Source organism: Crotalus tigris, unplaced genomic scaffold (genome assembly GCF_016545835.1).
Source record: "Crotalus tigris isolate CLP2741 ecotype Arizona unplaced genomic scaffold, ASM1654583v1 scf7180000024338.4412243, whole genome shotgun sequence".
NCBI classification, from domain to species: domain Eukaryota; kingdom Metazoa; phylum Chordata; class Lepidosauria; order Squamata; family Viperidae; genus Crotalus; species Crotalus tigris.
Genome location: NW_024100508.1, coordinates 1294181 through 1318287, shown reverse-complemented (window position 1 = coordinate 1318287; position 24107 = coordinate 1294181). Strand labels below are relative to the sequence as shown.

Here is a 24107-nt window from a genome sequence, read left to right as displayed (position 1 = left end):
TGCTTCTTGGCTGTAGCCAATGGCTTCACTGGTTCGTGTGTCAACTCAGGCGGGGAGCGGCTCCATTGTTTTCCTCAGCGGTGTCTCTTCAATATGTCGATCTCTGCTTCCTCTGCCAAGACGTACCATTCCTCAAGTTGGTGTGGATCCCCTCGGCGCAGGCAAGCGTCATATAAGTCATAATTTAGTCCGTCTTTGAAATGGCTAAGGAGGATGTCTTCCGGCCAGTTCAGTTTGTTGGCAATGGCCCGGAATTCTTGCGTATATTCTGCTACTGGCCTTTGCCTTGCCTCATCGTTTTTATCCTTTTGCGGGCTTTGCAATCAGCCAGGGGGCCCTCAAATTGCCTTCTCAGAGGACATAAAACGGTTCAAGTCGTTGAGCTCTGGGGCATTGGAGTCGTGCAAGTTCACCACCCAATCTATGGCTGGCCCGTCCAGGGCAGATTGCACAATCCGGATATGGGCTTTGTCACTGGGGATGTCCCACCCGTATTCCTCCATGTAGCTGAGGACTTGGGTTAGGAAAAACCCCAAGCGTGTTGGCTCCCCCTTGAATTTCATGTCCAGCAGCGGGAGTCTTTGAATGGACCTGTGCCTTCATTGTCGGTGGTAGTGTCTTCCATCCAGATTGCCATCTGTGGGTTGGCAGGGAGTGGGTACTACTGGATCAGCAGATGTCCCCGGGGCTGCAGGTTCCACTTTCCCCTCGGTGTCTCTCCCTTTGTGGCTCCAGGAGCTGGGGCGGCCATAGGGCTCAGAATTCTCCTCTCTTAGGGAGCTGAGAGTTCTCTTCATCAGGTCGATAGCTTTCTCTAGGATATAGCCCGAGTACGGTGCCCAGCTCCCTTCCTCTTCACTTGCGTGCAGGGATTTGTCCATCTCCTGCTTCCATTCTGGTTGGCTGGCCCCCCCGTCTCAGAGTCACCTTTCCTGATTTCTTTTCCCACTTGCCTTTCTTTCCAACACCCATTGACCACTGAGGTTTGTGGTCCCATGTCTCCACCATCTCTTCTCCTGAGGAATCTGACCTTTCAGATCCCGACATCTGGCAGGATTTCAGTCAGGGCAGCGACTCCCTTTCCAGGGAGTTTTCTCCCTTCCTTGCTCCGCCGTCTGACAAGGCAATTTTTGCAAAGTCCCCCGGCCAGGTTCTTCCTTCCAGGTTCTTCCTTCCAGAATTAGGTGGACTAATTCTGCAGGTCCTGTCTAATGTAAGGACCCACCCCACTTTGCATCTTAAGAAGACAGAACTCTTGGAATATTTCTTCCAACAGGCATCCTTTATTAAGAGAAAATGGTTGCAGGCGTTCTAGACAGCACCTGGGGCCCAAGCCCTACGGTTCAAGGTTTTAAGGGGTCCCCAGCAGCCCCACCCCACCCCATCATCTTTCCACTGACAATCCCAGGGGTTACATTTCCACCCCCTTTTTCCTCACTGCCGGCGGGAGACGTCAGAGGGGAGTAGATTAAAGCTGATGGCCCCTTTGTTATGGTTAGTCCTTCTGGTGGTATCCACATTCAGTCCCTTTTGAAGTGGTACTGAAGGAAGTGAGGGCCATAAAACCCCATTATTCACCTCCCTTCCCCTTCATCATATGACAGAATCCAGAGAGGGCAGAAATGGGGTTTTTCATAGTCAATAACTAGAGATGAAATATAATTGGATTCTGACATCCAAAGGAATAAGAACTGATTATCAAGAGTTTTGGTTCACTTACCAAGAAACGGCGAGACTTCAGGGCAATAGGGAAGTTCCTCGGGGGGCAGAGGAGGCCGAGGAATCAGGCTGAGGTTGGCGTAGACGTCCCCTGGCAGCGATGCATTGGGGAAGCCACCCAGCATAGTCAATGTGCCCCCTTTGCAAAAAATGCCTAAGAAATAAGCAACCCGCTTCCGGTAGCCCTCGCGGTACAGCAGGGCCATCACCACCAGCTGCACCCCCAGGAAGAGCAGCAGGTAGCGGCCACGCATCTGTAGCATGGCGGCGGAGAGCCAAGATCATCTGTCCATAGTGTCCCTGGGCTGAAATGGCTCGCAGCAATTAGGAGGGTGGAAAAAAACCAACCTGTTGGGAGTTGAAAAGAGTGAATTAGAGAGCTTCACTTTCAGACTCGCCCATTAAAAATGCAGCCCTTTAAAGAAACTAAAGTTTGGTCCCTACGGAAGCCCTCTCAATCTCTATCTCTCTAAATCTATCTGTGTATCTATCTCTATCTATATATATATCTGTCTGTCTGTCTGTCTGTATATATGTTTATCTACATCTGTCTGTCTGTCTGGCTATCTATCTATCTACATCTGTCTGTCTGTCTATCTATCTACATCTGTCTGTGTCTGTCAGTCTGTTTATCTATCTACATCTGTCTGTCTGTCTATCTATCTATCTATATACATCTGTCTGTCTATCTATCTACATCTGTCTGTGTCTGTCAGTCTGTTTATCTATCTACATCTGTCTGTCTATCTATCTATCTACATCTGTCTGTCTGTCTATCATCTATCTCTCTCTCTCTCTATCTATCTATCTATCTATCTATCTATCTATCTATCTATCTATCTATCTATCTATCTATCTATCTATCTATCTATCTATCTTGTAATTCTCCCTGTATGATCAGGGCCTTGATGAGGCAAAAGGGCTTGTGTGGGTAAATGAGGCATTCAGAAAGCTAAGCATAATTTTCAAGAACAACTCCCCCAATGCCTAAAGAGAAAAGTTTTCGATCAGTGTGTGCTACCGGCTCTAACCTTATATGCATGAGATATGCACGCCCTGATCCATCTTCCAATGGTTGAAGATGACACCTTCAGACCCATGGAAGAAGATTGGAAGGACACGAACAGTGCCTCCGTCCTGCGAAAATTTGAAGTTCACTTCACATAGTGATGCAAAGCCCTGCGCACGTCTAAGGTGTGCCACAACTTTTCCAGACAATGTTACGGGCATGGACAAAAGTCCGGAAGAACCAGATCCTGAGACCTATGGAACCAGGTATTGACTTTCGGAATAAAAGAAGGATCCAATTTAAGGACCACTCTGTCATCCAGAAAAATACACAGGTCACTCCTAACCGAGAGTGCGGCCATTTCCAAAATACGTCTTGCCAATGTGATGGCTACCAAAAAGGCTACCTTCAAGGAAAGAAAGTGTAGTGAGCAAGATCTAATGGGTTCAAATGGTGACATTGTGAGGACATGTAGCACCTTTGGTAAGTCCCATGTGGGATATTTATGTACCACAGGGGGATTAGTGTTAACGGCTCCCTTAAGGAAGGCCGTAACTGCCGGGTGATGTGATAACTTAGTGGTTCTCAACCTTTTTAATGCCGCGACCCCCAACCGGTTGTAAGTCGAGGACTACTCAACCGGTCGTAAGTCGAGGACTACTCAACTGATGCAGCACCGTTTGCAGAATGGGACTTTTGGCGGGCTCAGCAGGGCAGAGACAGCCTGGACAATTCCTATTGGCTTTTGAAAGCCAATAGAATTAGATTCTATTCAAGAGAATCTATTCTATTGGCTTTCAAAAGCCAATAGAATAAAAGGGAGTAGCACAGCTAAGGAAAAGGGAAAAAATGGCAGACTGCGTTGTTTGGCAACCCCCGTGAAATGGTCGTTCGACTCCAAATGGGGTCCCAACCCACAGGTTCAGAACCACTGTGATAACTGGACCTGATTTTCACATGTGAGCACAGTGGATAAGGCTGCAATCTGTCTGCGAATGGTATTATGAGACAGTCCTTTGTTCAGGCCCTCCAAAAGGTATTCTAATATGACCGGGATGGTGACCGCCAGTGGGTTAATTTTCAGTGTGCTACACCACGTGCAGAAATGTTTCCACGTGGCATCATAAATCCTATTGGTTGAAGGACGTCTGGAGGCTTGAATTACGGCAATCACTCCAGATGAATAGGACTGCCTAGACAAGCTCTCCCGCTCAAGTGCCAAGCATCTAGTTGAAGCCACTGTGGTTCTGGGTGTTGGAGTTGACCCTGAGTGAGATACAATCTGGTGGGATCTTCTACGGTGGGGAGATCGACAGATCCACGAGGTCGGCAAACCACGGTCACCTTGGCCAGTGTGGGACCAGTAAGATTATTTCTGCCTGTTCTAGGAGAAGTTTTCGGATGATTGCTGGGATCAGTGGAAGTGGAAGGAATGTGTAAAGAAGTCCCCCGGGGCACTTGCTGCGGAGAGCATCCGTTCCCTCCGCCCCCCGTGACGGGAACCTCGTGAAGTATCTGGGTAGTTGGGCGTTTGTTGGTGAAGCAAACTGATCCACCTGAGGCTGTCCGAATCTGTCCGATATTTCCCTGAACAGGGCTGGATCCAAGCGCCACTCCGAGTGGTCTACTGTCACCCGCTTAGTGAATCGACTTGGCGATTCGCCTCCCCGGATATGTGTTCTGCGCTGATGGATTCCAGGTTGGACTCTGCCCACAGCCCAGTGCCAGGGCTTCCTGCATGAAGGACCATGAATTGGTCCCTCCCTGCCTGTTGACATGGGCTTTGGCTGCGACATTGTCCGTCATTATCAGGACGTGTTTCCCTGCCACTATGTGGAGAATTGGCGAAGTGCCAAGGTGTACTGCCCTGAGTTCTAGCTAATTTATGTTGTGTGTGAGATCGGACTGGGACCATTGACCCTGTGCCATGTGTGTCTGTATGTGTGTGCCTCATCCGAACAGGCTGGCGTCTGTGGTCAGTATGAGCCTGTAAGGCTCATTGAAAAGGGACCCCCTGTGTATAGCTGACAACGCCCACCATTGGAGTGACAGCAGTGTGTGATGCGGAACCCTCACCTTCCGTGTGGATGCACTCACGTTCCGCTTCTGGAAAGGGAGTAGGAACCACTGGAGAAGTCTGGCCCACGGCACTATTCCCAGACATGAGACCATCTTTCCCAACAGCTGAGACAGCTGGACAAGTAGAACTACCTTCTCTCTCTGGATCTCGTGAACTAGAGATCTGATGCTGTCCTTGCGTTCCTGGGAGAGATAAACCCTGCACAGGTTCGAATCTATCACTGCCCCTAGATGTAAGATCCGAGTAGTCGGAGTCGTGTGGCTCTTTTTGAAATTCACGGAGAAGCCGTGCCTCTGGAGTGTATCTATTGTAATCTGTAAGTCTATTTGGGCAGAACGGAATGAACTGGACTGGATAATTATATCGTCCAGGTAGCATTGCACTCGCACCGGCATCAATCTGAGATGGGCCGCTAATACCGCCAATAGCTTTGTGAACACCCGAGGAGCCGATGAGAGGCCAAAGGGTAGAGCCCTGTACTGATAATGCCTGTGCGTGTGGCAAAACCGAAGGAATCTGCGGAGATGGGGTCAGATGGGAACATGAAGATAAGCCTCTGTCAAATCTATGGAAGAGAGGAAATCTCCCTTCCTGATGCTGGCCAGAAGGGACCTGAGGGACTGCATCTTGAATCTCCTGTAGGTTAGGAAGTAGTTTAGTCCCTTCAGATCCAAAATCGCCCTCCAACCCCTCGAGGCCTTGGGGACCACGAACAGAATGGAGTAAAACCCCTTTCTCCTTTGGTCCAGAGGTACTGGTTCTATGGCCTCTATTTCTAACAAGTGAGATATGGCCTTGGATACTAACTCGGCCTTCCTTGCGTGCCTTGAGGATGGGCACTGAATGAAGCAGTCCGGGGGAATGGATCTGAATTCTAGGGCTAGACTGAATCTTATGATCTCCCTTACCCAGATATCGTTGGTGGTAACCTCCCAAGTGTCACTGAACAGAGCTAAGCGACTGCCTATAGGAGGATCCAATTTGGCATCACTTAGACTTCCTGTATGCGCGGCCCCCAGCTCCTCTGAAGGGACGCTTGGTTTGGAATTGACCCTTGGTTCCTGAACTTTGGCGGTCCTATTGGCGATCCTGTCTGGGGTAAAAGGATCGGGAACCTCTGGGCCAATCCCAGGACTGCCCTGTTCGAAAGGGCTGCCTCCATTCCCAAGAACTTCCGGCACGAAAAGACTGCCTGCGAAATTCCTGTTGGGGTCTCCTATCCGCCTTTTTGGAGGGGTGAGCCAAGGTCTTTCGCTTGTCCTTCCCTTCTATTAGGTATGGTTCCAGGACTGGGCCGAACAGTTGAGTACCACTGTAGGTAGCTGTAGCTAGGCGCCACCTTGATTTTAGATAAGCCCTCCATTGTTTGAGCCACAACAGTCTGCGTGATGCTACCGTGGCTGCGATAGATCTAGCGGAATACTTGGTTGAGTGGAGGGATGCATCTGCCATATATTCTGTTGCAGCCACTAGCTTACCTAAGGTCTGTTGTGCATGCACCTGATCTGGAGGAATTAGAGCCTGTAACTCACGGAGCCACATAATGGAAGTCCTCGCGAAAAACGACGAGGACGTTGCCACCTTGATTGCCCAGGCCGAAGCCTGGTGAGCTCTGCGGAGACAAAACTCGAACCTTTTATCTTCTGCTTTGAGAGCCTCCGCCATATCTCCAGGAATCGTGGATGTGGAGAACAGTGAGGTTAAGGGAGTATCCACTGTAGGTACCTCTAGGAGGGAAGAAAATGCAGATGAGACATTGAACAGTTTCTTTTCCATGCTATTGGGTGGAGGTAGAGTGGCCAATGAAGTTCACTGCTTCTCCACCTTAGTGCAGAAAACAGCCGGGCAAGGGATCTGTTTTTCCTCCACAACCTGTACCGCAAACAATGGATTAGACTCCTGTGCGGTGGAGGTAGATGGTTTAGGCTCCTGCTCTGTAACCAAATTGGCCATGGTGCAGGCCTTTAACAATAGTGACCTAAACAGAGAAGGATCAAAAAGACTCGATTTTGGAGTCGGATACGGGGCCACCTCTTCATCCTCTGACAAAGGGATGTCAGTTGTCTCCAGGTCCACAGACTCCGCTTCATCTAGCTGAGACGAAGTCTTAGAAATACCCGAGCACGCTGACTGGACCTGCCCAGTGCGACCTACGGACAAGGGTGGAGGAGGCGGTATCTGTGAAGACCTTTATCCCATGGAAGATGCCATAAATTGATCAAAGGCCTGGTGCATAAATGTCTGGAACTGTTGTGCCCATAAGTTTTGCTCTGCGGAACCAACACCAGCTGCAGTGGTTTCAGGAGCCTGTGGAGTGATGGTAGCAGAAGGAACTGAAGGAGTAGGAGGAGGAGGTGGAGGAATAGGAGGAATAGGAGGAGGGAGACCAACCTGTTCAGTTCCCCCTTGAGGAGACCAAGCTCTGGGAGCCTGATAAGACGGCACCAGTGGAGGCTCAAATGGTGAGTTATCCAGCAAAGCAGGGGGAACCACTTCAGTTTCGCTGGACCTGAGCCTTTGAACTTTAGAGAATTCTCTCTCCAGTGCCAGATGTCTCCTCGAGGCCTCTCGCTCAGCAGCCTTGGAGGGTTCTTTGGGGGCCAAATGTTTGGTCTTAGCCTTTTTCTTTCCCCCCCCCGTGCTCAGATCAGAAGATCTGCATTTAGATTGTGTGGGGGGAACATCAGAACCCTGCGATGTCTGAGGAGTATCACTATCTGCCATTGCGCACTGGATCTTCCAGATAGGAGATGCTCAGGAGTGGGGGTAAAAGCACGCAGATCTAGTTGTCTGGGAGGGAAGCTTCCCACGCCCTGAACAACCGCAATGACAAACAGCCAGACAGCTCACTAGAACTGTCTGCTTAGGCCCTGCGACACAGCGCCGTGAGCTAATAAGAACAGGTCTTCCAAAATTCTCCCTCAGAATTATCAGCCAATAATATGTAGGTGATCAAATAGATATCCTCTAATGAGACTCGCACCTCCTTTCTGTTGAATCCTTATAGAATAATGATATTTAATATCTTCTAGAAACCCCTCTGAGAGCCTAGCACAGCAGGCTACTTGAAAGAGAAACGGCCAGATCTAGGCCTCAATCCACGTTCCTTCAAGATGGCAGCCACACGCAGTGTGTGGGTCAAAATGGCGGCCACTAGTCTCTTTGCCACCCAAAATGGTGACGTCAGAGAGAATATCAATTAAGCCTCCGCAAGCCTTCTTTCTGCTCTGCAGCCCAAGGGAACCTTAACAAAATAAGTCTCTATTTCCCCTTCTTATAAGGCAACAAGACTTGCGGTTAAGCTGCACAGCCCTCGCTGCGGTCAGATTCTTGCCGGAACCTCGTGGCCACAAGGTAGGCAGGCTGCAGCCCGGCCGGCCGCTCCGATCGCTTCCCGAAACACCGACGATGAAACCGCATCTGTTTTTCTCGTCCGGAAACCTCCGTCGTCGTGAAAATCAGCTGAGGAGAGCTAAAATTGACGAACTCTCCTGTGTGGCTCCAATCGATCCCCTGAGGCCAGGCAGGCCTCCTGGCAACGAAGCTCTAACACTAAACTAAAATCCTTCTAACTTGAACAACCACAACTATCAAGTAAATAAAGGAAATTCTGAAACAAAAACTCTTCTTCCTATCCTAAAACAACTTTTTTGAATTAGCCTAACTGAGGAGCTACAAAAATTGTGTCCTACTGAGCTGAGACTAAGACAAAACTGGGGAAAGGACTGCCCAAGGAAGGTGTGGCTAAAGTTCTGTCTTAGTCTCAACTGAGCAGGAAGGCTGAGATTATCCACCGGTGGATGCTACATCTATCATGCTGGAGAATGGATAGGCAAACACATTATTGCAAATATGTGCAATAAAGAGGGGGAAGGCTGCTAAACGGCAGATGAACAGAAAACATTGGTTCTTTTGGGGGTCATAATATTTCCTGGCACCTCACTTTATGCATTCTAAACTGGTTTGCTTCTGGATTTCCCCAGGTTGCAGTTTGGGTTCTTTAGGATGAACGCTTCCACACGAAACTCTTAACTTCAATCCTTGCTGACTCAGTAGCAGGAGCTCAGGGACCCGACAAGGCTTCTACTCAAAGGACTGGATTGCAACACAGAAGGAGGGCAAATTCCTTGGCTGCAAGCAAGCATCAGTGTTATTTCCCTGTTCAGCTCAAAGAGACCCACTAGGATTGCATGGTACACCTACCCTACTGAACACAATAGGTATCTTGACATCATGCCAGTTTGCAGCAACTAAGGAGGAACAAGGAAATGGCAGGAAAGATTTCTGAGTAAGACGTCACAAGCTTATGTGGGGGGGGGGGGAAGAGGAAAGAGTATGTCTAAAGGGCTTCTTCCCCCAGGAGAATATTACCTTTGGAAAGAGTTTGCTATAGAAAACTTATCAACTGTTTTAAAATCTCTCACACAACTCCCGACTCTAAACCTCTATTAAGAAGGCAGCTGTGTTCCAAACTTAGGAAGGGACTTAGCATACTAAGAAACTTTTTTAATTCCAGTGAGATCCTTTTTCATCCTCAAAAATTGCTATGCTATCCTAAGCTAGACTTTTATAGAATGTTTCTTTTGTCTGCTTTCAGTTGTTGTTGTTTTTAAATAATGTTCCAGCATTAATATGCAAATACATGATTTGCTTCATAACCGTCAAAAAAAGCATAAACTGATTTTACAGTTGGCATGCAAATGCAGAAAACTATTTGCTTATAATTAAGGACATGTGTTGTGTGTGTATGTGTTACATAACAGCTTTTCAGTTTATTTCCTATTAGGAAACAATACCATTTCATTCATTAGCTATTTATTGACTTTCCATAAACTTTAGCCTGCTTGTGTCATGTATGTCAAGTCATTTGGAACATGAATGCCAAATAAATTTCACTTCCACAGACATCCTTTTTGGAAACTGCAACTCCACTACCTGAAGTGGTGGAGTTAATGAGTAATTTTTCAAGCCTAAATGCTGTCAAGTATGTTGGGAATTATTAGTTGGAAAAGATCACAACTGATCCTGAAGGGATGTGGATCTCTCTCTCTCTCTCTCTCTCTCTCTCTCCCTCCCTCCCTCTCCCTCCCTCCCTCTCTTTTCTACAAATAATCTTGGTTCATGCCCCACAAAAAGGAATGATGGGGTTGTAGCTGTGTACTGAAATGCAAAATGTTGAGCATCCAGCATTTTTGCACAATCTACTCAACTTTGCTATGTGCCCTGACATAGCTTCCTGTCTACAGCAGAGTGAAATCCCTAATTCACATTTTCAAGGCAAAGAGAGGAAAAGAGCAGGATGCAAGTAAGGGTAGAGCTGATCAGCAAAGCCAGTAAAGAAGAGATGAAAATCAAGTAATGCTATCTTTCTGCTTCTAATACAGGTCCGGGCTGCCAATAAAGAACAGATAAAAGCTGCCTTGAGTCAATTAAACTGATCAGTGTTCAATAGAGATGATCTCAGCGCTATTACTGAAATAAACACACCTAAGAGAAACCCTGAGGTTCAGAAAAAGAGACACAGGAGGCAATGAACTGTGTTCCCTTCCTTCCCATGGAGGAATAAAATCCAATACTTGTGGCATTTAGTTCCTCAATTATGCCAAGCTCCCTGCAAATTCCTCATCCTATAATATCACACCCAAAACCAATTAGTGTCTTTATTGGGAATTTATTGCAAGCCCATGTTGGACTTTGGTGTGGAGTTTACAACATCATTATACTGTAGAATTGAGGAAACATGTTGATGTTTATGAAATAAAACTGATCAATTAATGCAATTGAAGGACATATAGACAGCTCATTAACTGGTAATAAATTAATAAAATCCCAATGGGCTGCTACCCAAGTTAAGACGAAGGCTTGAGAAAATATTGTTTATGCCTAACTTCCTGATCTGCATTTATCTCCCCAACCTTCTTCTCCTGCCCTCCAAATATGCAGGCGTCAGATAGAACTGTCACAACATTGTCTAAAGCAGTAGTTCTCAACCTGTGGGTCGGGACCCCATTTGGGGTGGAACGACCATTTCATGGGGGTCGCCAAACAACACAGTCTGCCATTTTTTTCCCCTTTTCCTTAGCTGTGCTACTCCCTTTTATTCTACTGGCTTTTGAAAGCCAATAGAATAGACTCTCTTGAATAGAGTCTAATTCTATTGGCTTTTAAAAGCCAATAGGAATTGTCCAGGTTGTCTGCCCTGCTGAGCCCACCAAAAGTCTCATTCTGCAAACTGTGCTGCAAGTTGTTTGCAACGAAGGCGAGCTGTCTGGAAGTTTCCACCCCTCCCTGCTGAGCAACTACTAAAAATGTAAGTAAAAGAGGGCCAGGGGTGGGAGGCTGGTGGGCGCAGGGAGGGTTGCTGGCGCGCGTGGGGCTTGGCAGGTGCCTTGCCTCCCTTGGGCTGGGCCAGCTGGTGGCCCAGCCGGTGGTCGGCCTGTGCCATCTCTGCCGCTTGCCAGCTACGCCTCGGCCGGCACAGGGGGCAACACCACGCATGTGCAGCGCCCGGGCAGGGAAAGTCCTCAACTTACGACCGGTTGGGGGTCGCGGCATTAAAAAGGTTGAGAACCACTGGTCTAAAGCTCCTTGAAAATCCCCAAAGCCACCCCCTTTCCCCCCTTTCTATTGCTCCTCTTCCTCTTCCTTTCCTTCACCATACTTTGCCAGCTTCTTCCTGGGATCTCCACAAGCACATCAATCCAACCACCAACCAAAGAGTGTCCAGAACATTGGCCAGCCACGTTAAAGAGACCTTATTCCTTGAACTTACATTCTGAGTCTCCAAGTTGAGGTAATATTGGACAAAGACTAATGGGGGGGGGTATCTTCAAGGATAAAGTTCCCCTCTAGGGAAAGGACAGTGATTGCCCAATTCTGACAGCCTTCTTTAATCAGTGAGTAAGAAAAAATTAACTCAAGAATGTAAAACCAAAACTATTTGACAAATAGCCCTTCCCAGCTCTTTCATATTTCTTCATCTCAAACACATCATCATTAAGGAATGAAAATTGCAAAATAAGAGATTTTTCACTTGCTGGGTCAATGCCTGATCCATCCCCTTTCCATTACCAGAGAAAAACATTTTGAAGGACCCAGCTCCCAAAGACTGGCCAAGACCACCCTTCTTATAATTTCCTTAATGATCATGTTTCATTGATAGCATGCCATTCAATCTGATTCTTATGGAAAAAGCTGTTCTGCTTGGGATTTGGCTAATCCCCACAGGAATGCTTTAAGGTTACTCTTTCACTATGAAAGGCCTTTATTTCTGCTTGGCAAGGCTCCCTGAAGCACTGAGAGCAGGAGGAGGCAGGAAGATCAACTAAGTGTGATGTGTGGTAGCTGGGAAGTAACATATACATATACACTCATGGTTTGTATATGGATCATATCTCAGCTTTGTAGGGGGACATAGATATTTTCACTATGGTAGTCAAAAACCAGAAGGAGTCTTGTGGCACCTTTTCAAACTATTGTAATGGAGTTTATTAAAAGGAAAGCTTTTGTGAGCTACTGTTCCATGGCCACTCCCTGAAGCTCATGAAGTGAGCTGTAGTTTACAAAATGGTATAGCTTTTAATAAAAATTTCTTAACTCTGAAAAGATGAGGCCAGATTTCTGTATAAGCTGATGTATATTAATAGTTGATTTACTCTTTACCCATTGGATGCCAGTTTGAGTTGATTGGTCATATAATTCTGGTTTTATAAAAAATGCTGATTATGTTAACTACAAACAAAGTGCAACAATGATCAATTGGAACCTCTGCATGAAATAACAACTGTCTATTTTAGAATTCAAACAAATAGGCACCTGCCACTTAACACCCCAGCCTTAATAAAGTCTGAATAGTGGTGTGACAGTACCTAGAGACAGCAGAACATCACAAAAGTCAAAGATCTGCAAACAGAAGTAGAATGACTATGGCAAAAGAAAGCAAAAATAGTACCAATAGTGATATATGCCTTGGGTACAGTCCTTAAACATCTGGAGCACCATTTGAATACCTTTGGTATTGATAAAACCATCAGTCAATTGCAAAAGGCAATTTTACTTGGAACAGCTTACATCCTGCAATGATCCCTTTTAACACTATCAAACAAAATCTCCCTATCCCTGATCTTCGGAAAGGACTTGATAGGTGGTGGCAAAGGGTTTCAGAAAGAATGCAAACAACCAGACAGCTGCAACGAATATAAACCCTTCCATTCACCACCATGCAGTCAGAATTGAAGAAGCTTCATGAAACATCTTCAAGGAAAAACAAAGTCCAGTTGCCTCTTGAAAAAAATCACCTTTGGGGCAACCATGACTTGGATGACTGAGAATCTCCATAGACCTGACTTGATAGGTAGATAAAAATGCCAAGTCCAGTCTGAACATTTGGCTGTGCAACTAACAATAATAATGATTTTGCAAAGCCGAATGCTGCCCTCCCATTCTTAAACAACATATTCTCTACAGTCCCCAATCTGTGGGCCGTGGCCCAGTAGTGGGCCATGGCCTACTGGCCACAGGACAGGCTGCCCAGTGCGTGTACGTGTGCACGCACCCCCCTCTCATGCTAGTGTCATAGCTGTGGGGTGTGAAAAAAGCACGCCGCACCTTCGGGTGCGAAAATGGGATGCTGCCGTGCCTTGGGGTGCAAAAACAGGACGCTGCCCTGCCACTGGGGTGCAAAAACAGGACGCTGCCCTGCCACTGGGGTGCAAAAACAGGACGCTGCCCTGCCACTGGGTGCAAAAACGGGCTGATGCCACATCGTGGGGCTCGAAAATGGGATGCTGCCATGCCTTGAGGCAGAAATGGGGCATTGTGCCATGCAAGAACGGGGCAGGGCTAGCAAAAATCACACAAGCACTAGCCCCGACCCGCTTGTGTCACATGTGTGCTCGTGGCCCCATGCACACACATGTAAAATCCTTCCCCCTCCCTTTCTCTCCGGTCCGCCAACTGAGACAGGCTGGTGACCTCTGCTCTACAGTCCTGTCCCTACCAAGAAGCCACTTCATACCTCCAGCAGAAGAGAATGAAACCACCCAATCTACCAACAAACAAGAAAGCGAAACACAGGAAGCATTGTATAAATGTGCCTTAAATCCATATATAAATATATGGGAAATAACAACATGCAAGAGTTGTAATAAGAAAATGGATCTGTAAAGTTGTGTAAATAGTGTTTTTGTTTAATCAACCCATCCACCTCTGTTTACAAATAACGGAGAGGAATAAAAAGCAGATAATTAATCCCTTGGAAAGTAGGTACATCAATATCTGCACAATTTGTAAGAATAGCAACTGGACCGGAGGATGTCTTCATCTACTGTAGGTGAATTTTTCATCTGCAATGAAGAAAACGGCTTCTACAAATAAAGAGCAACGTAGCTACTTTTAAGAGATGGGCAAATTGTCCCTGAAATCTTAGTAAAAGTTATGGGGGATTACCGAAGACCTGACCTCATGGGTTTTCATTGAGCTAGATATTGGACAGCTATTCCTATAAAGCCTTTCAAGTAACGCTATTTATCTAGTAAAACATTTCCTTCAGAACATGCAGAAATATCCATATATCTACTTCTTCAACTTAAATAGCTTCCATATTTTGTAAAGGAGGTGCAAATATCATCAACAATATAAAGGAGGAAAATCTAGGAATGCAAAAAACCCATCTGAATTGTCTAATAATGAATGCTCAAAATATGAAAAAAATCATTTAGGTAGAATTTTTTTAAACACTATATCCTCCAATGCCAACAGAATAACAGAGTTGGAAGGGACCTTGGAGGTCTTCTAGTCCAAACCTCTGCTCAAGCAGGAAGCTCTATAATTTCAGACAAATGGTTGTCCAATCTCTTCTTTAAAAAAAACCCAGTGTTGGAGCATTCACAACTTCTGAAGACAAGCTGTTCCACTGATAGATTGTTCTCACTGTCAGGAAATTTCTCCTTAGTTCTAGGTTGCTTCTCTCCTTGATTAATTCCCATCTGTTGCTTCTTCTCCTGCCTTAAGTGCTTTGGAGAATAAGTTGACCCGCTCTTCTCTGACTTTTATTGTTCAGAAGACAAAACAACTCTATAGATAGATCTGAAATGTACTCCAACCTTGGCAACTTTAAGACTTGTGGACTTCAACTCCCAGAATTCCTCAGCCAGCTTAAAGTTGCCTCTGCTCTAAGCAGTCCCCATTTCACAGCTGAGTTGAGTCCCAAGGAAACTCTCTGCATTGACAAGACTGAGGTTTTTTTTCTTCTCTAACAATTAATATGCACCACAAACTGCCTTACTCACCAACATTGGACGAAATAAACCTGGCATTTTTTAGCCGATTTTATCAGCTGCATCCCAGCTAAAGATTGCAAAACCTGAAAGTTGTACCCCTCTGGCTCCTTATGGCTGAATCAGAAGGGTCCAATTATTAACTTACAGCTCTGCATTCACGTCGAAAATTACGTACCTTCTGTGACATAGAACAAAACTTCCTGGAGTCCATACTGGGCAGAGACACAGCCATGAATCAACCTTTCTGTTCAAATCTGAAGAAGCAGCCTGGCTCTTTAATCTGGGGACAACACTTTTCCAAGTCTTCTATCAGTTCATTCAGAAATAAGTGCTTCATATTAAGGATAAAGCAGTACTGTACAAAAAAAAAAAAAAGCCCTGAAATTGTTGCTCTTCAGAGAGAAATGGAGGCTATCCAGCTTGTCAACTCCTTAGCTACGTGGCCACCTCACAAATCTTGTAAAAAATACTGTGCCAACATACATTAAAAAATATTTATTTATTAAGCAAATGTATATGGCCACCCAACTCACATTAAGGCAGCTTTGTTTATTCAGCAGAAATATGGTAAATCCTTGTTTCCTGGAATGCAGGATTTGCCTGCTTCCAATTTCAATAGAATTTCTGCAATGAATCAGAGACACTAAAAAGATGTGATAACTTAGAACTGGGGCATGCAGCCAGGCCAACAAGCCCTAAGGCAGACGGGCAAAACCTGGCATTTACTCAGAGTAATATATAATCATTTCGAGCCAATAGCATTCAGCCAATTTAAACAGGAAGTGGAAAGCTGCTGGTGCAAAGCAAAATCAGGAAACTGTAGGGGTGGGTGGAGGGGAGGGTGTAATAGGTCCAGAATGTGTAGTGCATTCAGAACAAGGATAGAACTTAGTCAATACCAGATGTCATTTCTTCAACAGATAACAGCTCTCTAAACTAGCTCGTGTCATTTGCTAAACATTTCCAATTTTTTTTCTCAAGATGAGCCCAGCATTCACTACAATAACATGGATGGAATGACACAGAATAATTCCAATTCAAACAACAAAACAAGAGAATCCTTCTCAAGAATCAAACCATTACTCGGATGTTTTTCCGTACCTCCTAGACTATTTCTTGGCTGCTTATTTTACTTATTATTCTCTAGGGAAAAGCACAGAAGCCATACCAGAGTTAAGCAATGGTACATTAACTCCAATCCCCAGAGTAGACTTTGCATTCTGTTGCTCAGACAGTGATAGGTTACCAAGATTCCACCCTTGGATCTAGTCTTTCTTAAAGGGCTATCTGATCTAGAAGAAGGGTGGGTTGTTATTGTTATTTAAAGAAACAAGCCCCAGCTTGCACATAATATCCAATCCATTTTGACAACTTAAATTCAAGGGCATGAGTAATTAACTTTTTTTTTTGAAGTCCACAGATCTTGATTTAATACATTCAAAACACAATCCAGTGGGTTCATTTGAATCCATGAATTCTTCTAGGAACTTTTCCCGTACTCTCACAGATGAGTAACCAGGATGTGCAACTCTAAAAGCCTTTAGAGTGATTCCTACTCTCTAAAAGTTGCTGCAGTGTAATTTTTCATTTGCCTGGTTTTTTTCATATAAAGGTTTTACAGAAGAGCTATAAACTATAACAGTGATGGTGAACCTTTTGGAGACTGAGTGCCCAAACTGCAACCCAAAACCCACTTATGCATCATCGGGTGCCTAATGGGTGTGGCCCACTGGGTGGGTGTGGCCATTGGGTGGGCGTGGCCCATTGGGTGGGCATGGCTGCGGTGGTAACGGCAGACTGGGTGGGACTAAAAAGTTCAATCAATCAATTCCAACTTTGCAAGATCTTTTTTTTCCTCTGAGAAGTTGGAATTGACTGATTGAATCTTTTTTTTTTCTACACAGCGGCAGAGGCCTAAAGCAAAAAGGTTTTATAAAAACCTAGCTGAAGGCCTAGGACTGGGGTGACGGCGCGTGTGCCCACAGAGAGGGCTCTGAGTGCCACCTCTGGCACCCGTGCCATAGGTTCGCCACCACTGAACTATAACATGAAAAAATGGCAAAGAGAATTTTAAAAGGTAAATATTCAGGAGGTAAATATACAGGAGATTTAAAAACCTGTATGTGATTATAATTTTTCCATACATTCATTAATTATGAATAACTGAACAGGTTACATTAAAGAACCAAAAAATCAAAACTTCAAGCTAGGATAAATAAGAATCATAGTCAACACAGTATAAATCACCAAATCATCTGCTGAGACACACTGAACTGTAATTTTTAATGTAATAGGAGAAAGTAAAAAAATATGATTAAATATGATTACAAATAATAGATTTACTGCAATTTTAACCAAAATAAATTAAATCCAGGCTTTTTCTAGTTTCATCACTCCTTTTTAGAATGCAGCCTCCAACACAGCACTCAAAAGGCATGTACTATACCTGTAGAAAGTGACCCTAAATTCTAAATATAATCTAGAAGAGACTACTCCAAAGCCCCTTTGAGTTATCCAGAGGCCGTTTTAAAGTCATCCAGGAGTCAAAAAGGACTTGATGGCACAACGCTCAATAATCAATCTTTACAAACAAGGGTGACACCACCCTCAGGAGTAGATTACTTCTTACAATTATTTTTGATCAGACTAACTCAAGACAACATTGCTTGTGTGCCATTCATTCAAAATAGGAAGTTGCCATAGTAAATATGGACAATTAATTTCATTCGTGGAAACTATTAAGGAAAAAGGAAGGCAAGTGAAGATTTGTACATGTGCTACAGAGTCTTACCGGTAGCATTTTCTTCCTATTTGTATTTGATTTGACCATAAGAGTTGAATCCTACCACTCTAAACACCACATGCACTCAAGTATACCCTACTCGTTCTCTTAAAATGTGAGGTCATGGTGGCAATATTGGGTACATTTAATATTTATTGTACAACATAATTAATTTCACCTTTCATTCTGCCAAGCTGTTTAGATCACCGATAAGAAGATATCTTAGAGGTCATCTAATCTAGCCTCCATTTTAATGCAGGAACTGAATGCAATGGTGTTCCAGCTTTTATTTAAATAGCTCTAAATAAAAGAACATCCCTGCCAAATTTCCAGAGATAATCTCCTGTCAATCATTCCTGTTAGGTTTTTTTTCCCCTTAAAATTGTTAAAAAATGCTTTCCTTCAATTTCTATCTCCTGGGCTCTAGTAGCCTTAAGGAGCGAAATACAAGCAGTAATGAGACACAGTCTTGTTTACGTACTGGAGAAAGAACAGCTGCAACTTGAACAGGACAGAAAAAACCATAAATCTGAGTTAGCTATTAAAAAGTATATGTATGGACCTGCACATACTCACAAGAACAAAGGGGCTTCGCAATAGAAGCGAAGTTTTGTCTATCCTGTTTCAGAGATAGGAAGCCACAGAGAAAATGATTAACCAACCTCATCCAAGCGTTGAAATATATTTTATATGGGGAACACTAAAACATTTCTTTTGAAAAAAGGAATAAGATAGTGGCTTACAAAAATACGGTATTCATCATTGAAGGCAGCTAGAGAGAACCTCTTGTTATTATAATAACCATTCAGAATCACCCAATGAAAGTGGTTGGTTATAGGTGCAAACTACAAATGTATTTCTTTGTGCAATGCAAAAGCTATCCAACACAATTTGCTATCATCAGGAGTGGCAATGGCCCTGCACTCAGGTAACTTCAAAAGGTAATCAGACAAATGAACAGAAGAAAGACTGAAATTAATGGAGTGAAACTCATCTGCTGCCATGGACACCACCACAAAGTTTATGTTCAGGGTTTATTTTTTTTAATTAATTACTGAATTTACACCCTGCTTTTCTGCTCAAAATAAACCTTAAGGCAGTTTACCTCCATTAAAAACATGCAGAGAATAAAACTATTCCAATAAAATCAGTCATTAAAATACAACCATTGGGAGAAAACAAAAGGAGAAAAAACAACACGGGTGTCTTGCTTCTGAACTCCAGAATAGCGAACTTGTAAACCTTAGCTTTTGAAAAGTTAAATCATAATAGCTCTTAAACCTTCACGGACCCCGTGACAACATTGTGCCCTCCCCAGGGGTCTGCAAACCACAGTTTGAGAACCACTGAAGTAATCCAATTCATAAAATGTTTGCCTTTTTCTGGATTTGAGATCACTCTTAACAGGATACTTTAGAAGAAAGAAAGCAGGGAAATTACTTCCAAGACATTAAGAGAAGGTAAGAAAAAAGAATATTATTCCCTCCCCACCTCTAACATTTTATTTTTGTTGGTTTTTTCATCACTTTTTTATCACTCTAGCTGGGTTGAAGGTTAGGAAACCTGATGGATCAGACAAAAAAGTCTATCAAGCCCAACAGCTGAAGCCATCATCCTATTTTATTTATAAAGCATCTAAAATTATGAGGTGCTGAACAGTAAAATGGAGAGTGATAGTTCTCTGCCCACAGACTCAAGTCTAAAATTAACCAACATCTTTCCTTCTTACAATGAAACAAACCTGGGGGGGAAATGTAGAAAAACAAAAGAAAAGACTGAACAATCTTTGCAAAGACAGCCTCTTTTCTCACTTCTAGAAAAGTCCATTTCTCGATACCTATAAACTGTTCACTGGGATATATAGGTAGTTTTTGACTTAGGGTCACAACTGAAACCAGAAAATTCATCAGTAAGCATTGAGGTCGTTAAGCAAGGCATCACATGACTGGACCCAATCTTACAGTATTTTTTGCTGTGGTCATTAAGCAAGACATCACAGGATAGCAATTTACGACCTTCCCTGCCAGTTTCCCCATCAACTTTAGCAGCCGACTAGGAGGGTCACAAATGGCAATCATGTGATCCCAGGATGCTGCAATTGTCATAAATGCGACCATTTGCCAAGTCAGCACAGCTGTAATTTTGAAGGTTTGCTAAATGAATGGTCGTAAGTCACAGATTATCTGTATTTACAAACATCAACATGACAACAAACAATTTATCTGCAAGAATAACTCACAGCTGACATAGAAGCCCTACTCCAGCATATACACACTTCTAGTTAGAATTGTAAAATAAACTGCTATAGTGCAAAGCATGATCCAATTGGAATATCATTGCCTTTGAGATATTGGATCTATATGGTTTGTGTTAGATGAGAGTCCTAGGCAGGGACTACACTCATGGCAGACAAAAATTACTCAGGTCTCTGAGAAATTACTGTGTATGTTGTTCAGAAAAGCTTCGTCCAAAAGCCAATATTTAGAATTGGCAGACAAAAAGAAGATAACTGGGCATTATAGGATGCATGTAAATAATGTTGTACCTTGAAAACCACCAATTGATAGTTAGGACTACACAAAAAACCAACTGCAACCAGCCTGCCTTCCACTGAGGACTTGTATATTGCATGAGCCAAAAGAGGGCTGAGAAAATGTCTACAGACCCCTCACATCCTGGACATTAAACCATTTCAACTACTCCCCTCAGGATGCTGCTACAGGGCACTGCATGCAAAAACAAACAGACATACAGTTTTTCCTCTTTGCCATCACTCTGACTTACCATAGTAGTCTCATGCCTAAGGATATTTACCCATGTAGTAAGGCTGTAATCCTATTATCTTCTCATCTTTCTTATTACCTTCTCCTATTGGTATCTTATGATTATATTACTTTATTGTTTGTATATACACTTGGTCAATAAAGAATTATATTCTTATTCTTATTAGCTATGATGATGCAATGGTTAGAATGCAGTATTGCAGGCAAGTCTGCCGACTGCTAGCAGTTCAATTCTGACCAGCTTAATGTTGACTCAACCTTCCATCCTTCCGAAGTCAGTAAAATGAGGACCCAGATTGTTGGGGGCAATAGGCTGATTCTGTAAACTGCTTAGAGTGCTGTAAAGAACTATGATGCATTATGTAAGTCTAAGTGCTATTCTATTCTATTCTATTCTATTCTATTCTATTCTATTCTATTCCATTCCATTCCACTCCATTCCATTCTGAAAAGGAATGGGAATCTGCATCCTGTAATAATATACAAATGAAGGCTCAGAGAAAAAAATCTATTTTCTTTTACCTTAGAGCATAGGATTTCAGTCTTGAAAAGTACTAAATGTTCAAGTTAGAAATTAAGAAAAATCAAGACTGTCTTTGTTGAGAACCTCCAAGATAAAACAAGAAAAAGATACATTCATCTAAGAAGGATTTGAATGAGCCAAAAAAGCTCTTCAATTATGAAGAACATTTATATAATCTGGAAACCTTGGATGCTTAGGTAGAAAATAAAAGGTTACAATCTATCCTATATTGAGAATTCCCAATAAGGCGCAGCAACTGGATGTCTCATTATGCAGTTTTGTATATTACCTATAATTGTGGAATAAGCAACAACTGGCTTGGTTATCAAACACATACAATCCAAAACTAGCAACCCATATTATGGTTCTGCATGATATATAAATGCTTCCAGATTTGCCAACCTAGGGGCTTCAATTTCCATAGCCAACAGCCAGTAAGGAAGGAAAGGCTGTTCGATCTGAGGTGGCTTCAGAACTACCTTTCCACAGCAAACATACTTCCAGTGGATGGAAGAGGTACCCTAAAATGTGAGTCCTACCTGTGGAATTGATAAGATGCAAGCATTTCATAGTATCTGAGATAAGGCCACTGATTTCCCTTGAATGGGGAGGGAAATCCAGATCTTAGGGAGCCCCAAATCCAGCTTTCATGTTTATAAACTGGTTGGATTCACAAGTTAAAATATGATTTGTCAGTTTGTGGCATGTATTAATGCTGCCAGCAAATACAGTTTAGTATCTGTTTAATATGTAATTTAATACCTTAAAAAATCTTAAATAAATCTTGCATACATCTAGTCACTTAAGTTAAATTGATAGGGCGGTCTTCTACTACCTGGGAAACCTTCAAATATATCGTATTAATTAATTAGATTATCCTGCCTTTATTCTTCTTCTTCCTATTTTCCCCATGACAATCCTGGGAGGTGGGTTGGACTGAGAGTGACTGGACCAATATCACTAAGCCAGCCTTCATGCTTAACACAGGGCTAGAACTCACCATCTCCTGGTTTCTAGGCCAGCATCTTAAGCACTACACCAATCTGGCTTTCTTTTTAATTCCCTGTCCCTCACAACCACAGCAAAGAATTCTGAGAGATGAAATCTATACAACTAAAAGATGCCAGGTGTTAGGGAAAGCTGGGCGAATATATTGTCTGAATGCAGATGATTAACCCCAAAGATCATGCCACTCTTCTCTCCTTTTCTATCCATACCATTTTATCAAAGGTGTCAAATTGTGGCTTCCCTTTTTTTTTTTTTCTCTAGGTTTACAAGTAGAGAAGAAGAAAGAACAACGCCATCACCCCTAACCCTCCCCCCCTCCACTGGACAGGAATTTGCAGGCTTCCCCATCCCAAAATAAACAAGAGACAAACTTGCCAAGTTTGACCAAGCTCCCAATTTCTTTCTCTTAGAATTGCCAGTAACATTTTTTCTTCCTTTTTTCCCTCTACTGGTACCAATTTTTTCTTTCATTTCAAAAAGGAAGTGGAGAACTCACATGTCCCCACAACCCTAGATCTCCCATTCTACATTTTTATTATTTCTCTCTTCTTTAACTGGGAAAGTAGCATTTATTTCTTCCTCTGGCCAAAATATCTGATATATGTTTGCTTAAGGGAGAAGGTCGGGAAGAAAGAGGGCAGGAAATGAATACTTGCGAGGGGAGTAAACCCACCCTTCGATTCCCATAACCAAAGAGGCGGAGAGGTTGCTCTCCCTTCTCCCGACCTCTGGGTTGGGAGATGGAGGGCGCCTGGACGTTCAACTCTTTGGGGGACACGGGTTGAGGAAGGCGGAGAGAAGCCGAAAGGAATTAAACACGCACGCACGCTGGCGGGTTCTCACAACACGCCAAGCCGACACGGGGTCTGGAGCTGCTGCTCGTGCGAACCCAGCGCCCAGACGGGCGGGCTGCGACTTCTGACCAGCCTGTTGCACCAGCGCGGCCAATCGGGGCCACTTGGGGGTGAAAATCCTGAGGTTGGAGAACGCGAGGAAAGTCGCCGCCGCTACCCAGCCACCGCCTTCCGAAGATTCGGCGCCGCGGCCGCACCAGCGGAGAGACCAGCCCCTTCCGACGCCCCGGGGGTTTCCTTGCGAGGAAGCCCACACTTACTGCGGGGCGCTGCCTCCCCTTGGGAAGACTGGCGCTCGCTGCTGCTGCTCCTGCTGCCGCCGCTGCCTCCTCCCCGCGCGCCTCCGGGTCGTCGCTCCCGCCGGCCACCCCGCGATCGTCGATGGACCTAGGGCCGCCCTAAGGCGACGCTCTGAAGCAAAGAGAAGGCGAGGCGGCGCTGGAGCAACGGCGCGCTCATGACCCGCCCCCCGAGCGCAGCCGGGGCTAGAGTCGAAGGCCTCGGCCAATCGCTTTCCGAGGCGAGGAAAAGGGGCGGGCCACGCGAGAGATGGGCGGAGGCGCGCCAAGGCCGACCAATCGGAGTCCGATGGTTCTCGACGTCATTGGGTACAGAGTGGTGGCAAATTCACAAAACCCGGGAAAGGGGGCGGGGCCGCTGGCCGGGGCCAAGCAAAGCGGGGCGGCTGCGGGATCCCTAAAGGGTCGGTTGGTGCCTTCGTCGATCTGCCGCGGTGAGTTTAACTGTGGTTTATGGACCGAACAATGGGCCGAAATCAAGCCTCACGCTTTGCCAGAAATCTTGGTTTACCAACTTCAGCGAATGAGTTCGTCCGTCTGTTCAAACGGGCAGTGTGGAGTCCCGGGTCCTCTTCGAGGTTTGTTGTTTGCTTGCAGATTTTTCATTACCTGACTAGGTAACATCACTGATGCTCTTTCCCAAAGGTGCTTTTTCACGAAGCAACTGGACGTTCTTGTTTTTCTTTGAAGACGTTTCGCTTCTTATCCAAGAAGTTTCTTCGGGGATGACTATGACCTGGAAGAGTGAGAATTTCCATAGACATTTAGGT

At 44.4% G+C, this 24107-nt stretch overlaps 1 protein-coding gene across 3 annotated transcripts in view; it reads right to left on the bottom strand.

Moving 5' to 3' along the window:
* Positions 1 to 23489, bottom strand: part of LOC120300059 (beta-1,4-galactosyltransferase 3-like) — a 36823-nt gene extending 13334 nt beyond the window's left edge. Inside the window, exons 1-3 of one of the 3 annotated variants that reach the window (XM_039325570.1) lie at positions 23299 to 23489; positions 15264 to 15443; positions 1721 to 2067 (exon numbers count right to left, since the gene is read on the bottom strand). In XM_039325570.1, coding sequence (XP_039181504.1) covers positions 1721 to 1982 — 262 coding nt within the window. In that variant the 5' untranslated portion in view covers positions 1983 to 2067; positions 15264 to 15443; positions 23299 to 23489. Of the gene's footprint in view, positions 1 to 1720; positions 2068 to 6441; positions 6534 to 15263; positions 15444 to 23298 lie in introns of all 3 variants that reach the window. The other 2 variants (XM_039325569.1, XM_039325568.1) reach the window with 2 other exon arrangements.
* Between the last annotated feature and the right edge of the window lie 618 nt (positions 23490 to 24107).